Source organism: Amphibalanus amphitrite, unplaced genomic scaffold (assembly GCF_019059575.1).
Source record: "Amphibalanus amphitrite isolate SeventyFive unplaced genomic scaffold, NRLGWU_Aamphi_draft 000507F_arrow, whole genome shotgun sequence".
NCBI lineage: Eukaryota > Metazoa > Arthropoda > Thecostraca > Balanomorpha > Balanidae > Amphibalanus > Amphibalanus amphitrite.
In genome coordinates, this window is record NW_024882001.1 from 289686 (window position 1) to 306427 (window position 16742).

At 52.6% G+C, this 16742-nt stretch overlaps 2 protein-coding genes across 3 annotated transcripts in view; both read right to left on the reverse strand.

Annotated features, from left to right (window-relative positions):
* Nucleotides 1–2476: 2476 nt before the first annotated feature.
* On the reverse strand, nucleotides 2477–11545 carry LOC122392931 (filaggrin-2-like). Of its 2 annotated transcripts, none has more exons than XM_043388311.1 (9): nucleotides 11368–11545; nucleotides 6792–9387; nucleotides 6241–6530; nucleotides 5665–5862; nucleotides 5073–5258; nucleotides 4827–4941; nucleotides 4344–4457; nucleotides 3769–3845; nucleotides 2477–3550 (listed from the first exon to the last, which is right to left on the reverse strand). In XM_043388311.1, the coding sequence occupies exons 1-8, from the start codon at nucleotides 11521–11523 to the stop codon at nucleotides 3823–3825; spliced, it is 3678 nt and encodes a 1225-aa protein (XP_043244246.1). In that variant the 5' UTR covers nucleotides 11524–11545; the 3' UTR covers nucleotides 2477–3550; nucleotides 3769–3822. The 2 variants fall into 2 exon arrangements, with proteins under 2 accessions (XP_043244246.1, XP_043244245.1); XM_043388310.1 differs by having other exon boundaries at nucleotides 4818–4941.
* Nucleotides 11546–11977: 432 nt separating this feature from the next.
* The window catches only part of LOC122392930 (atherin-like), a 41236-nt gene continuing 36471 nt past the window's right edge, over nucleotides 11978–16742 (reverse strand). The window contains exons 5-7 of the mRNA XM_043388308.1: nucleotides 14892–15068; nucleotides 13530–13652; nucleotides 11978–12112 (exon numbers count right to left, since the gene is read on the reverse strand). Of these exons, the coding sequence (XP_043244243.1) occupies nucleotides 11978–12112; nucleotides 13530–13652; nucleotides 14892–15068 (435 nt within the window). The remainder of the gene's footprint in view (nucleotides 12113–13529; nucleotides 13653–14891; nucleotides 15069–16742) is intronic.

The window sequence follows — 16742 nt, forward strand, 5'->3', positions numbered from 1 at the left end:
TATTGTAACCTATATTGTAACCTACTGATATATACTATATAATATATATACTAACCTATAGTATATTTAATATTGTAGAGCGAAAAATTCTTATTCAGATACGACTCTCGCTAGTCCAGGTTTAATGATAAATAAAGCATTAAATACAGTAGAAAGTCAAAACTAAGCCCAATCGGCGTCCGCGCTAACCTGTTTACCAAAGCTACCGAACCCTTACCGGCCTTACCTTCGTTGCCCTAAGAGGTCACCAGTTGACCTGAAACATTAAAATCGGGTGCCAATAGCTGCGTCTCGTTGCGGCGCACACGCCCCTTTTTCGGTAAAACTCTAGCTCAATTACGAGCGAAACGTCGAGGGCGAAACGTCTCCTGCCCCCCTCGCTCGGCGCGGACCGTTTGCAAAAAAAAGATGTATGTAGGCAATAGGTCGACGGAGAGGATAAAAATGGATGGAATGAGTCGTCTGACCTAGGTAGGTATATGAACATACGTTGCTATTGGATAATGTCATACTTTACATTAATTTATCATTTTATGCAATGTCCAATGCAAACCTACCTTGGTAACTATCGTCTATCAACACGTTCATTATTTTTTTTTTATTAAACATCATACGGGAACTAAATCGTTCGACACTGTCGGCGTCCTGAGGGCCAAAAGAGCCATAAGCCGAACACAGTTGCTGGTTATTCCTTATCATGCAATTTCCGACCGACGGTAATTAGCCGCTGTCATTGTCTCCCCTCTGGCGACAAGTTGAAGAACTAATAAAGACGAGCCGCCCGCAGCGCGGCGGCCGCACCGCGCCGCGGGGCATCTTGGCGGTTCACGAGCGGGGCGCGGGGTTGTTGACATGTTGGGCTTGTTTGTAGGTCACATGGGACCATGCGAACGAAGTGTCACGTGAATCGTGCATGCCAGTTCCTACGACGGTGCCATTGTGGCTGAGTGCATCGTGCCTCGTGATATCGAAGATTTGACATTCAGGACGAATCAGTCCGGTACCTACTGATGCTGATGCTGCGCAGTGCAAGATGGAGGACAGAGGACTGGATACCATAACCTACCCTGCCCTGGATACTATTCGAACCGTGCGGCGGGCCCTGGCAGTGTTTTTCAATGGAAATCTCCGAGCCCCGGCGTGGGACTTCGCGATTGATTTGACAATGGCGTGGTCTTGGGCGCGCTGAGACTTTGAGACTTTTCACATCGGTCGTCAGGATCAGGATTGAAGATACCGGACGGACCAGAGGTAAAGACCATCACGACAGATCGTCTTGACAAACTCGTCTGTCGTACTACTTCGGATCTTGAAGAGGTGAGTCCGTTTCTGGCTGGAATGCCGAACGGTGTTTGGTGTGTCAGTGGTGTGTCAGTTGTCACTGTCAAAGCTACACCTATTGCCCATTACAATTTTATCTCGGGACAGGTGTGCGAGTGAGGTGGGGTGGGATGGGTTGGGGAAGGGGCACTGTCAGACCCGGAAGCATTTATGCCCTCATCCGCTGCGTCCGAAATCGATGAAAATTTGCGTTTTTCTTGACAAGAAAAGAAAACTAAAAAACTTACAAGCGGTTGGCACGTACTACAACTATCCGGCAGGACCCCTACTGGTTGAGTTGACCTGACCTGACCTGACCCGACCTGGCCTAAATCATCTGTGGACCCCGCTAAACCCCCTAAAGCACCCCGGAAACCCCATAGTAGCCACACTTTACGACGTTCTAACAGGTCCCGACTTTTGGGACATTGACCTGACCTGGAAGGTCAACCGATGACCTAGGACCTTAAAATTGGGTATCATCGGCTTCCTCTCGTGACGGGCAACATGCTCGTTTTTCCGCGAATCTCTAGCTCGATCAGGAGCCAAACGCGAGGTCGTACCCCCCCCCCCCCCCCTCCATTGTGCCGTCGAAGGACGCAAAATGGCCTGTGCCGGCGAGGGTTAAACCTTGACCTGAAATTCATCCAAATGTGGTCACTCATTGAGTGTACCGATTGAATTATTTGCATAAAGTGACCCATAAAGCATGTGTCGCACATGGCTCTTGGCAATTTGCTATGCAATATTTCGCTTTTGGTGACCTGGCCTGACCTATACCTACAATAGCCTTTGCATGACATTGTATGCAACACAAAGTTTTGTATGATCAATCTCAGTCCATTCTGTGCCAATTACGCTCCAAATCCAATCGTGTAGAAGCTTACATTTTGTACCCTTCACCTGACCTGGTCCTGGCCTCTGATCTACCTAAACGAAAAATGTTGGGCTCCAAACGTTCGTCTTGTCGAGAGCTTTCAATTGCCGCTTTCTCCGTCTTTCTACGACCGGTTCGGAAATTAGAATATGCACTATCTTTCATCAGGCTTGGCGAAGTTTAAACAAATGCTAGGCTGCTCAACACGGAAACCAGCGTCATGCCGTCGATCGGAAACTTTTTTTGCGATTAGATAATTAGACATTCAGGAGAAATGGCTTTCACGATTCTTGAAAGGTATATTTCATAGCGCAATAAAACTCAATATTTGGTGTCGACAAGTTTCAACTCAAGCCACATCGAAGATATTGCGTTATATCACTTACAAGTGCTATATGCCGAATTACGCACATACACCAAGTCGGTTCACAAGCACGGGTCAAGCCAATGGCAGGTAGAGGCCCGACAGCAACAGGTATAAAACATTTATCCTAGTAACAGACAACAAATGCAAATGACATTGAATTCAGATCCTAGCAGCAAACTGGTAACGCTAAGTAGTCGCGTGGATACGTCTAAGATATGTATTGGTTTCGATTATGTTCGATTATGTCATTCCCTACACTGCTCACAACGCATTGGACAACACACATTAAGCTATTCCGTCCATCTAACGGCGCAACAATAGCATTTAACGATCGATATGTCTGGTTTCGTACTGCTGCGATATGTAAACAAAGCGGAAAGAAACAACACATACATAGGTATATGTACACCACCTACAGAAATATATCTATTCCTAGATGTGACGACAAAGGTTCCTTCTAAACGGCGGTTCATGACATCGATAAGATATGTCACGAAGTCAACGGTGCTTGCTTCACATGGACTAATTCATCCCATGACAATGTTAAACACGCATGAGCGTCTAGCTAGGGGGCCAGCGTGTACCCTAGACTGTTTCCTGATACAGAACGATGTCGCTGGCTGCCTGCCTGATAAAGTTGGCTCCTTAATTAAACGTCTAACGGGTGCAACACTGAACCACGTCACAAAGTCAATACAAATCAACTCTGTTCATTATTTCGTAAGCAATGTCTGAATCGGGTCCCAGTAGACAACTTGTGTCATGCACAATGCACATCCTTCTTCACTTCAAATAACTCTACGGTCACGGCGCACTGGCCACCCACCAGACAGCACTCTAGCTGATACACTCTTTAAAGACCGGTGACCTGACCTGACCTCAGGTCAGACAGCTCTCCCTCTGCTGCACAACAGGTAGTGGCTCCGGGGGCGGGGACTCGGCCGCGGTCTCCGGCGCTGGTGCCTCCATGTTGGCTATAGCCTCCACTGAAATAATGATAGGTCACTGTCAGTATGCTAAGTCGGTCCAATATCACAGCACACTAACACGGAAAGAGAACTGAGATATTAGGAATGAGCAAGTTCCTTATCAGTCCGATCAGATTTGACCTTATTACATTATGCAGCGTATGCCTGGGGCGATTCGTAAACAAGTGAAATGTTTAAATACGAGCTCATATGGAGAGTAGAATGGCGATGGATACCTTTGAACGGCAGTGTATCTTTGAATGTCACTTGCTTGCTGGGTGACGGTGCATTCACTCCGGTGAACTGTTGGCCGCTGAAAAAAATGAGAACCGTGGTGCGAAACTGAACAAATTGTAACAAAAACTACAAAATGTACATGCTAGCGTCCATGCAAATGATCGTCAAGCTTATAGCAGTCATACCGGCCGGACCGAGCTTCGAAATATAACAGCGAACAGTAACTCGGTGCTATAGACGTTATTAGGTAAATAAATCAGTAAACATAACAAAATCGGGACGTAAAATCGATAAAACGTTATATGGATACCATGCCTATAAAATACCAAGCACAACTTTTCAAACACATAAACAAGCACTTTGAAATAATTAACCAAATGACAAGATTGCTGCAATTGACTTTAAAAAAAAATCGATAAGAAAAGGGGTGAGACTGCATATGAATGCATGCACTGCACAGTTGCTGCCTTTGGGAAGTGACGGATCTCTTCAAGAACGAGTCTCTTTAGAGTGACTGTTGTCTACAACGACCTATCTGTAAGAATCTTGTACAATGACCGCTCCATAGCCGTACCTGCGACTCGCTTGCTCTGCTCAGTGACCTGTCTCGCCAGGATCTCATTCAGTTGCAGCAGGTGGGCCCTCTGCAACTTGTCCGTGGCCGCTACTCCCGGCCTCACCCGCGGCTCTGAGGAACGTGAGACGAGGAAGAGTGTCACATATATATAGACTGATATGCACGTCTTTTTACGAGTGAAAAGTGCCTGATTTTCATTTTTATGAATGGCCAAGTGTCTCGGATTATCAGTTGTTATGATATTGACGGTATTATTGCAAGCCTGAAGCCCTAATGGGACGAGAGCCAAAAAACGTCATAATATCTTGTAGTTCACTTATATCTTTTGACACTATGCTTATTTATGATTACATTTAATCTGCAAAAATAAGGCGACATGGGTGATCTATTACGAGTAGTTATTTCATGTAAGTTGCCTACGCTGCCGCCTGCCGTTTGTCTATTTGTCACGAATGTGTGGCTATACGCTACCTTTTTCACCTGTCTGCGATCCAATGGTGTCCAGGAAGCCGGTACTCTGGGTCAGCATCTTCCTGATGGAGGCGGCCTTCCTACTCCGCTGCAGCCGCTCCTCAACGGACATCGGCTCCACCTCCTTCCATAGAACAGAAGACGACACCTGGTCAAGATGGATGAAATATCCCGAGCTACTATCCAGAAATTATAACTTTAGCTACTCTCACAACGGTCAACATTTAAATCCTTCAACCCACGAGTCTTACTGACCAGTTCGGGTACGTATCTCTCTGGGATACGGATCTTCTGCGGCCGGGCCAGCAGCTTGTCGATGGTGTCCTCGTCATACTTGGTGGCCAGGCCGGGTCGAGATGCTCGGACGATGTCCGGTGTACTCGAAGCTTGTCTCAGAGGAGGTCGCGGCTCGGTGGGAAGCTCCTCCGCAGACGCACCGTGCTGTCACGCAGAGGGGAGGAGGTGTTAGGTAGAATAGTAGGTAGCTGATGGTCGGCTGATGGTTGGATTTGGTGACTAAGAAAAATTATTGCGCTGGTGGAAGACAGCGACATATCGCATAAGTATGACCAATAAGGTGCTTTTGTGGCCGACATTTGAACGAACACATTTGTGAGCGACGGAGCTATGTTTTTGGACAGTTAGACACTTGAATATCGCAAAAGTCAGCTGCCTTTTCGGCAGGTTGCAGCTCATTGCCGTGCGTGTGCGAGGTGCTAGTGCATGTGCTAAAAGAACATGAAGTACTGCATGCTAAAATTGAAGCTGCTCATCCACACTATACGCTCTCTCTCCGCGGATCCGCTCAGCTCCCCTCTCCAGCTGCCATATCTTTCTGTCGACGTACCGCGGCGGCAGCATCAGAGAGTCTCCGAACAGCCAGCCTGCTGCCCACGGAGAGTGTGTGATGACGTCGCGGGACCCGCCTCAGCGACAGGTCCTGTCGTTCCGCCGCCGCCCCCGCCGGCCCCGCTGCCGCCCGCAGCTCCGGAGTGGACCCGAAGAGCCGCTCGTAGGCGGAGGGTCGCCGCTCGGCAGGACGTCGCTGTCAGAGGTGCAGGGGTCACGCGGGGTTAGGGTTGGGTTAGAGGTCGGCAAGAACGCGTGGAGTGAAGAGTGCTAAAGAGGAGTGACAGTGCTCCCTCCGCTACTGGTGGTGGCACGTGCAGAGATGAACAGCAGTGCTAAATGCAGTTCATGTTTGTCAAAAACGGCCAGAAAATATGTGTCGTGTTATCTAGCGAGAAGTTTCCATCCATTACTCAAACATAGAAAGAAGTGAAGAAACAATGTGCATGATTGAAACGGCTATCATGCAAAAACAAAATGCTGAGTGCTGATGCATCAATCAATGGGTGAGAGCCAATCCTGAGAAAATACACGGAGCTAAGCCGACTGCGTCAGACCCGGAATACAAACCTACCTGATCCACCAGCCGTTTGAGCATATGGTGCCGCTGCTGTGAGTTGTCCTGCTCACTCGCCCGCCGGCCTCCATAGCCTCGCGGCAGTGACAGGGCACGCTGGAACTGGGAGAGCACCGGATCCGTGACCAGTGGATCCTCCTCCTCTCCGTCAGACGGAACCTCACCGCCCGAGGGTACGTTCTCGAGCGACGCCTGGCGACCCTTCTCCCGCTGTCGTTGCTGGGACTCCCGCTTCACGGTGCGAACGGTCTTCACCTCTAGCGAGCCCCTGTCCCGAGCCAACAGAGCTGTGGACAGGATGACAATCATGACGGAATTACTGGGAAAGCTGCTGAATTAGAGACGAGTGATGACTGATGGTTGCTAAACGAAAGAGAGGGGGGTGCGTATGCCTAGAAAAATGCCTTCAACGGATGATTGGTTCAGCAAATTATCGGCTGGGTGGAGAAAGCATCACGCACAAGATTCAAACATGTTTCAGGCCGTCAGCATTGTAAATCTTTGACACTATGAAGACATTGAACAGCACATTTCGGCTTTCCACTAACCGTAGAGCGGTCCCATGGCCTCCTGCGTCTGGTACTCCTCAGCCTGGTCTTCCTCGGGCCTCTCCTGCGCTCCGCCCGTCTGTTGTCTCTGCTGCCCAGTGCTGCTGCCGTTCCCATTGCTCTGCCCGGACGGTGCTGGGGGAGCGGGTCCCTTGCTCTCCCAGACCGCCACCCGCTGTCCCACAGTACCAACACTGCGCGTGTCCACCCCGGACGGCTCTGTGGCGCCATCTGTGGCAGCCTCTGTGGCAGTACCCGCAGCGCTGGTCTCTTCCTGTGTAGTTCGTCCCCCGGTAGACTGCTGAGATTCCGCTCCGGTGGGAGCCGGACGAGCGGTGAGCTCTGGTGTCTCCTCAAGCTGTTCGGCCGTTTCCGATGTGGACACCTGTGTTGACTGCGGCGTTGGCTGCTGCGGCGAGCGCTGATTCGCCGGATCACTGCCGTTGCCTTGGAAGCTGCTGGTCTGAACGTTACCAGAGGGCGGGCTTCGGTTCTGAGACTCATTGGTTGACTGCTGACCGTTTTGCTGAACCGGGAAATATTGCGGTCCGTGGACGGACCCGTTGCCGTGCGGACCGTTCGGTCCCGATGGTCCCTTGGTCCTCCAGTGTTCTTCGGCTGCCTGACGGTCGCCAGGAGGGACAGGGGAGCGAGGTCGGTTCGAAGGAGCTTCCCCATCTGGACGGTGGTACGGAGAACCGTCTACAGGTAAATGCTGCTGCTGATGAGGGTGCTGATTGTAATGGTTTTGGTGGTGACTATTTTGCTGTTGAGAGTGATTCTGCTGATGCTGATATTGCTGTTGCTCCTGCTGCTGCTGCTGATAGTAGTGGCTATTATGCTGGCCCTGTTGTATCTGCTGATGCCTTTGTGCAACTTGCTGCATCTGTTGGTGATCGTAATAGTCTTTTTCCTGCTGATGCTGATGCTGATGCTGATGCTGATGCTGTTGCTGATGCTGTTGCTGTTGGTGTTCCTGTTGCATCTGCTGCTGCTGCTGTGACCTGTCCTGTAGCGTCTCTCCTGCACCGCGAGACGGTCCCTTTCTCACTGCCGCATACACTGGCTCGTCCTGCCCACCGTTCTGGCGCCACCGATCCTGTCCACCACCCCTGCCCGGTCCGTGATCGGCCTGGTACGGTTGGAAGGCGCCGCCCTGACGGTGAAGCAGCGGTCCACCGCCGACATCGGACGGCTCCGGCGGGTGCCGGCCGTTCGGGTCACCGAGGGGGCGCAGCGGACTCGGCTGGGTCACCACTGCTTCTGCCACGGGATCGTGAGGCCGTGCATACGGCTGGGAGGGCTCGGGTGGTCGGGTGTACTGTTGCGAAGCTTCAGGTGGCCTGGAGTACTGCTGCGAGGGCTCCGGTGGTCGGGCGTACTGTTGATGTTCGGGAGGTCGGGTGTATTGTTGGGGAGGCTCGTGGGGTCGAATTGACTGGTAATTAGGCTCCTGTGACCTGCCAGACTGGAAGGAAGGATCGTGGGGCCGCGGTTGACCCTGGTGATGGTCCTCGTGATTGTATCCTTGCGGCAGACTGTGATGGTGCTCGTAGTTTCGTGGCAGGCTATGATCCGGTTCGCGATGGTGGTAATCCCGCGGGAGGCTCTGGTCTCGCTCTCTGGGCTCGTAGCTCCGCGGGAGGCTTCGCTCCCTCTCGCGCGGCTCGTGGGTACGAGGCAGACTCCTTTCCATCTCGCAAGATTCGCCGAAGTGATGCACCGACTGACGACGCTCGTACGCGGGTACTTCTCTTTCGTGAAGGTGCGAATAGCTCCTCCGGTGCTCGGGGACGTAACCGTGCCTTCCGCCCCGTTCCTGGTAGTACGCCCCGGCCATCTCCTGGCCGTATGATAGGCCCCGGGCGTGGCGGTAGGGACCGTATCGACCTGCTGAATCTCCCGCGGAACCCAGGTCTTGCTGGCTGCGGTACTGGCGGAGGACCGCCTGCAGACGACGTTCGCTGTCCCCTCCATCAGCTAATGCACCAGATGCACGACGGTAGGCTTGGTAGCTAGCGGCGAGTGCTGAGCGCATGTCCTGCTGGCTGGCCGTCAGCGCTGACCGCATGTCCTGCTGACTAGCCGTTAGCGCTGATCGCATGTCCTGCTGACTGGCGCCCAGCGCTGAGCGGACATCCTGCTGACTCCCAGCGCGGTGTCGGGCCGAGCCTCCGCGCCCGTCACGGTTCCAGTCGTGTCGGCTGGGCGGATAGGCGGCCCCACCGGCGCGACCGGGCCAGTCGGCTCCGCGCCACTGGTCTGCTCCGGCCGGAGGTGGAGCTGGCGGAACATACGGCGGCGGGTCGTACCCATTCGGGCGGTCGTAAACTGCGTCATACGGAGAGTCGTACAACGAGTCGTAGTCGCCAGACAGCGGACCCGACACGCTCTTGGGGAGTCCGCGTCGGCTGCCGGGTCGCTGCTGCCGACCCGCGCCGCCAGAGTCCGGAGGTGAGGCCGTCTGGACGCCAGGACCCGGGCGGACCACGCCGTTGGACTGGTGCTGCCGCCTGTCGGCCTGCTGGTGGTACTGGCCGCTGGGTGGCGCTGGCGGCGGCGGCGCGTGCCGGTCCAGCGGAGGGTTCATCAGACTCTGAAAACGACACAAATTCTATCTCAGTAAGTGTAACGGGTGGGTGTTGTGATGGAAATGCATATAGTCGTCTCAGCACACATTCTAGCATACTTGCTTCAAGTTGAATATGATAAAAGTGATTCAGGACATGAGACATTCGCATTTAGGTTCAGCGTAACTCCTGGCCATTGATTTACCTAATCGTAGTTCCCATTTCCAGGCCTTTGTCAGACCGAAGGGCCTAACCCAACAAAACAAACAAAACAAGACATATTCCTGGCCATATTTAGTGCATCGGCGTACAAATTAGCATTTTATTGTTCAATGATTCAGATATCAGCAGACCATGCCATTTTCTGTCTGGCTTCTTATCATTGTCGTCAGGAGGTTCTGAGCTGAAGGACACAAATTTCGCCCTGCCTTAACCCTATTCTTGGCGGGCTCCGCCGGGACAAGAAACTGGCGGGGGGGGGGGGCCGATTCGGTCCCCCTTCAGATCTCAAAAACTACACATCGCAGCGACAAACGGCAAACGGCGTTTGATAGATCTTTTAAAGATCTACAACTTTTACATAAAACATTTTCAGGTCAGGTCAATATTGAGGTCACCAGAGGTCATCAACGATAAAATGTTTTGGAATTAGTTACCTATATAACTTTTTAAACTAAGAAACATAGAGACATAAAACCAATACATTTTTTGTTGCTCTCGCCGAGGCGATGCGAAATAAGTATGTGATGAACTTCACAGGTCAATTTGAAATTTGACCTGAGGTCAAGGTCAGGTCATTTATCAATGAGGTTGTGGGGTATGGTCATGCTGCATAGCAAACGACGCGCCTTGACCAGGCGAGCAGTTTGGTACCACTTACAAGTCTTAAGCACCATCATGTCGTGATTTATTGACAGAAAAACTATTTATGACGTCACATGACCTCAGATGACCTTTGCCGGTGCCCCTGTCAATTAGCGGCAACAGGATCATCACCGATGAGATAATATTCCATAATACTGAAAGAATTTGGTGGTTTTGACTCGTTTACACGAAGCAGGAGGCGTTTCAATATTTTCCCATAGGCTTGCAATGCCTATGGGAAAATATTCAGGTCACGAGTCTGGCCTGACCTCAGGTCGCAGATATGGAAGTTCTGAGATATACAAATTGCACATACTGGTACCCTAACTAAAGCCTGAAGAGAAGAAATTGATCGGTCAAAAACTCTAGCTCTGGCGTGATTGCAAACTTTTCTGAGGTAGGGTCACCAAACCGCCTCTGGTGACCTGACCTGACCTGACCCGGCAACTTTTTTTTGTCAAAATGTGCGCAATGAATGTTTAGAAAAAGTCACCGAGTATGAGCTTTCAGTCTTGCGGCGTTTGGCAATGGCACAAGAAAAACCTGAAGGGGGCCTTAAAGGCCCCCCCCCCGCCAGGAATAGGGTTAAACAGCAACAGGGAGCTGACACAGAACACAAAAGGAAAGTCATGTCCGGCGATGTTTTGCGGACCGAAAGAAACGCGAACCAATCAATCGGAAATGACGTTTCACGCCGACCCTGAACAAAAACTTGGACCATAAATGTGCGAGAGTTCCCCCTAGCCGCTGAACGCAGTCGATGACTTTTCAACCACCTCCCGACGCTGTTACCGGATTAAGTTAAAAATAGTTTGCATTCAAGAGCTGTTTTTCTCATAAACTGCGCCTTTATTCTGCTTCCTTTCTGATAAGCACTGTTAAAAAGCCAAAATAGCCAGTTAATTACTTAATTTGATTTAGTACGCAAAAACAAAAGTTATGTTCACAAGTGATACGCCGAGGAATGTCTTTTGGCACGTCTATGTAGTTAAGTTCTTAGCATGAGCACCTAATCAGAAAAAGATACGTCATATAAAGCGACGTTTTCTTCCATTTCATCTACCTAGCTATCCGGTTGCACTAATCACTTCCATCTAAACAATTGAGCCCGTTCACCGCTCTGCTCACTATCCCGTCATTACCTGTTCGTCATACTGGGCCTCGTAGCCGGCCGGGAGCCGCGCGGAGCCGGCGCGGTGGAGCGGAGCCGGCTCCTCCGGGGGCCGGCGGACGGAGCCGGACCTGCGGGACTCCTCCGGACCGGGAGCGCGCCGCTCCGCCTGGCGGGAGGAGAGCATCCGCTGGACGCGGCGCACCTCTGACTCCAGGGCGCGAACCTGAGGGGAGAGGGGTGGGGGTTATGCCGGACAGTGGACAGTGGACACTGGGCACGCTTTGTCTCTTATAGGGGAGAGCGCAGTGGAGTTACAGAGGACAATCTCTGACTTCATGGCAAGCACCCAGCGGCAGACGGAAGAGGTAGGGGTGTCTTATCGGGGTCACGGTCTGGCTCCAGAGCACGAAATTGAGGGGCAGAGAAAAGATGTGGAACGCAGTTTTTACAAGGCACGCTCGACAGCTCACGGCATGCGACTGATATGTATTACGCTTGAATATATAAATTAGGGGGTTGTGGAGGGTTGGCAAGGTCAAAGTAAAGCTCAAAATTGGTCAAAATTATACAGCCCAAACACACAAAAGTACAAATCCGCTTATCACCACACCACTCGAACACACGACCCATGTCCAAGGTCACGGCGCCGACCTCACCTCGTTACTGTAGGAGCTGCCGTGGCTGGTGGCCTTTAGCGCCGCCTGCAGTCGCTGCCGCAGAGATAGCATCTCCCTCTCCAGGCGACTGTTATCTGCGGCCGTCTCGTCCAGCGTCTGCCGACAACGAAACGGGCGTCAGAGGCAGGCTAGTAATAGTCCACAACACCAACATATTGGTGGTAGGTTACAACAGTTACGGCATCAAGTAGGACCTGTCGTCTCGTATGTCATCACTTACGCCAGTCAATGTTACCAGCTATGGCTCGTCTTGGTCATCAGCTACCCCGGGCCTATGCAATGTCTACGTCGCTCTTGAGCTGTGTCACCATAAACTTTGACATTACCGTCACCGGCCTATGTCATTAACTATGGTTGCCTTAACTGCTTCTTTCACCATTGATTAGGCTACTATCATAGTCTATGTCATAGTTTACGAGCGATCTACACCTCTTGTCTTGTGCCATCAACATTTGCAATCGTGTCTATGCCAGCCCAGATATGACAGCTCATGTGCCCCTCAAAAAGCCAAGATGACGGCATGAGCCTTAAGGAATTATCTAAATGAGCTTTTACGGGGATTATCAGTGCTGAGCTGTTCTGGGGATAGCGAATTAGCCCACAAAGAAGTCCGGGATAATTACGGCATCAGCATTCGTCCGCCGTTTGTTTTCGCTACCGAGAGCAAAAACAAGCTCGTCCGGGCTCGTCTCGCCGGCAGCGATTCGCCCCGCGCCGTCCGTGCCCTTGAAGGTGAGCGGCTCGTTAGTTTATGGCGGCATCGGCAGGCAATGGCTGTTCGACAGGAGCGTACCGGCGCGACGGAGAGAGCCTCTGCAGCCCTGCACAGTGCACAGGACTGGTGCACCGTGCTCCAGTGCACAGGGCTCCATTTTGACCCTTCAGGCTCCCCGTCCGTCCCGTGCGCCGCGGCACGGGCGGACTGGTGTGTCGGGTTAAAAATGACTTGAGCCGTGCGGACCACCGCAGGGAAACTATCAAATTATAACTCCGGCGCGTGGTGGTAGCGGTTTGTCAATTAGACGGGGCCAGAGTGTGCCAGGTGACACGAAAACGGTTGGTTGGACGCGCTCCTGTCGAGAACGATGAGCGGGTCGGGGGCAACAAACGCCCCGCGAGCACGGCACCTGCCGCCTGCAGCTCCCGGCTTCTCACGAGCTGTCCGGTGCAGCTGAGCTGTGGGCTGCGGCAGCTCGGGCTAATCTCGGCAGACCGGCCGGCCGGGCTCACCGGAGCTCAGTCGGTAACTCCGTAATGCGGTGAAAAATGGAGCGCTTTTGAAAATCCGATAACGGGAAGTACGCCGTTCAATGCATGAAGACGGGAAGTTTTAGTTCAGCTTCTACAGTGCTGCTAAACTTAAACCAACTGCTGAATAGTGCAGTGAAATGAATACGGAAGATCGAGCTGTAAAACCTGCGTTAAATATTACGGCACAGTAAATCTGTTCCGATCCATGGAGATCAATGTTTACCGCGCCGTCTGTGCGGCACAGACTGAGGCTGTGGCTGACCTTTGCGCTGGAGCTGAGCACGGCCTTGACCCTGGTGAGCTCGTCCTGGAGCGCTCTCTGCCTCTGCAGCAGCCGCTCCGAGTCTCTCACAGGCCCTTCTTCCCCCGTGACGGGCGGCCGGTCCTGCGAACACGGTCACACATGAGCGACTGCACAACCGCACATCACTTACATCAGGTTAATCAACTCGGCGACTCGCTTTTCCTGCTCACTCGCGTGAAATGATCTCAGACGACAGAGACTGAGAGCCTGTCATGTCTGGATTTAAAGATACGCCTGCGGAACAGCAATCGCCACCGCTTCGAGCAGCTCCTGGCCATCACTCACAAAGTTCAATCGACCCAGCACCTGACCACGTCAGTCAATTGCAGAGCCGATGCAATTTCCGTTGGCGTTCGCTCACAGACCATAATCCTACCGCCTCATCAATCGAGGCGCGGCCTGGCGAGCGTCCGGTGGGCGTCTGGTGAGCGCCATCGGCCGGTCACAGGTCGTGACGGGACCGACACCTGGATGGGGCACGGCCTGTCGATCACCAGCCGCTCCCATTGCTGATTCAGGGCTGCCGCTGGCGGTAGTGACCGTCCCGGGCCAGCCCAGGTCAGGTCGATGGACAGCGAGTGACCTTCGTGCCGATGGCGCTCGCTGACGGCCGGCGTCGGTTTGTTTCGACGGGCCAAATCACCGGTATGTGCCGACGAGTGACCGCTACTGCCGGTCGGTCAAGCGACGAATCCGTTCGCAGAAATGAGGAATTGATTGGGTGCGATACCGATATTGAGTGAGGGATGGGGGATGGGGGATATGACGGGGTGTAATGATGTGTGGAGGGGAACGGAAGTGGTAACTGCTCTTTGAGCTAGTTAATACTAAACGCGAGGTAATCATTTGCCGTATGGTCGACAGTGTCGCTGTCAACATTGCAATATTGCCGGGCTATGTAAGCAGTAATGTAGGCGCCCTACAGAAGACTACTCGTGTGGCGCGCAGTACCTAACAAATAACAGCACGAAAAATACCTCGCGTATCGAACACTTTCTACTTATTACACCGCTGTTTTCAACAGAATTCTGCTTCAAGCGCACCGAACCGGTACAGTACAAACATGAGAGAGCGCAATGGCGGTGCGATTGCTGTCCAATTTTGCCCGACCTCAGGTGAATGCCTATACAGCTGAACCCCCACCATTCCTTCAGACGGCAGCATCCGCCGCTGACATAACATTGCATCAGTCGCGGACGGCGGCTGTGGCGGCGGTCGGCAGTCGATAGCCGCCGCCGTCGCCGCCCCGGGGGCCGCTAACACCCATGGCTGCCGCCACCGCCGGCGCGGCGGTCGATGCCGGCGGCCCGCCGGGCTCACCTGGCTGTCGCCGTTCTGTCCGCTGGGCGGCGCTAGTGTCGCGGCAGGAGGCTCGGACGTCTCGCCGGGGGGCGGCGGCCCACCGGCCCCGCCCCCCGGTCCGCCGCGGGAGCCCCGCAGAGAAGAGAGCTTCAACATGTTGTCCACCAGGGTGATGAGAGGTCGCGTCAGCTGGTGCTGCAACAGGATCAATAAAACATTTTTAGTTATGCTCGCCTGGGGGAAGAGGGCGTGGTAAAAAATCAAACAAAATGTAGGTAAATGCTCAGCGAGAGGAGCCGAATGCGATGGAACATGGACAAATAGCTGAAATGTATGCAAACACGTTTCCGCCTGCTTAAATGTGATTGGACAAGAAAATCGTCCTCCGTACTTTAATCCTCTAAACGATTCATCATCATTATTGCACGATGTTTTCACGCCCCTAATTATCTGTGCAGTGGCCGGCACCGTTTCATTCTAGTCTGACTCCATTTACGAGTGTTTGGGTGTGCTGCAGAACGCATTGGGACCGTGTCACCAGACCATTAGTGGCCATTACAGTCCCTCAGCGGCCACCGCCGCGGGCTAATTGCCATTGGCCGACATATTAGCGCTCGTTTTTTGCTCATAACGACCAATAGATGGCGTTGGCGCAGCAGGGTGACAGGAAGGAAGGCCGGCTAACACGGGTGGTTAGTGCGGCCACGGGCGCGGGGTCTGGGTAAGAGGCGAAAGCAGGTCTCCGGTTCACAGTCTAATCGAATTATCACCGAGCGCTCTGCTCTCTGCAATAGGTGCGTTTAGGTGGAAACATGTGCATTAGGCTGCTTCTTCATCCATGGACTTGCAATAAATATAATTCGAGTACCTACAGACAAACTAACTGCCAATCGATAGCCATAACCTACTGAACACATGAATTTTGTGCAATTACCTACCTAAAGCAGGTTTACAGCTTATCCAATCCTTTCGTGGGTAGGTACTGAAATCTGAATGGTAAAGAGCACAGTGAAAAATCACCTGCAAGTCTCGGTCCCTAGTTTCAGAGTTTTATGCATTCCCTGTGTACGGTGCGGAACTTCACCGAAGTGTGTTTGTGCGAGCGTATGCGTATGTGCGCGTGTGCACGGTGAGACCCGCCACCGAGGCCACGCCGGCTATTGATCACATCGGTCCGATACGCTCTGAACCGGGCTTCAGCGTGCAGCGGCTCTGCATGCTTCATAGGCGGCGGAACGGGGAGGGCACCGGGGCACCGTGCCCCCCCTTTGATTTTGGCATTTTAACATTTATGGGCGTTGCATGGAAAGAATGGGACCAAAAGTCGGCAGTGCCCCCCCCCCTTAATTGAAGGTGTTCCGCCGCTACTGGCATGCTTCCACACACAGTTGTAGGCTGAGTTGTGAAGTACCGTCTCAACTCTCAGGAAACAGAGGACATAATCGGGACACAGGTACTCTGTACAAGACCCGACCGCAGTTAGGGTTTTGTCGGCTTGCAAAAGAGGAAGGTCGTTGTGTGGCGGCTGGGAGACAACCGCAAAGCTCAGGCTTGCAGATTCCAGAGCCTTTAGAAATCATGTCGATGACAATCTGCACTCTGACAAAGGGCAAAAAGTGCGCAGGTGCGACGCAGAGTGTAAGCCGCAGCTGGACGTTGAAGGCTGTCGGGGAGAAACTGCTGCTACTGCTGCTGCTGCTGCTGCTGCTGCTGCTGCTGCTGCTGCTGCAGCTGCCAAGTTTGGATCGATGTTACTCCTGTCTATTGTTCATTACGTCGGGGAATTATTGCACTAGGGCATAATAAATAGGCCTGCTAAGTTGACTAGAAAAGCCTTGAGCGTTTTCTAACCATAAATGCAGCTTTTTC

What these genes read in the sequence shown, in the direction of transcription:
- LOC122392931 (XM_043388310.1), bottom strand. Translation starts at nt 11,523, where the DNA reads ATGCTCTCCTCCCGCCAGGCGGAGCGGCGCGCTCCCGGTCCGGAGGAG. An exon ending in TCAAACGGCTGGTGGATCAG is followed by an intron (nt 5,863 to 6,240) that starts GTAGGTTTGTAT and finishes CACCTCTGACAG; the next exon opens with CGACGTCCTGCCGAGCGGCG. An exon ending in TCTCTGATGCTGCCGCCGCG is followed by an intron (nt 5,259 to 5,664) that starts GTACGTCGACAG and finishes TCTGCGTGACAG; the next exon opens with CACGGTGCGTCTGCGGAGGA.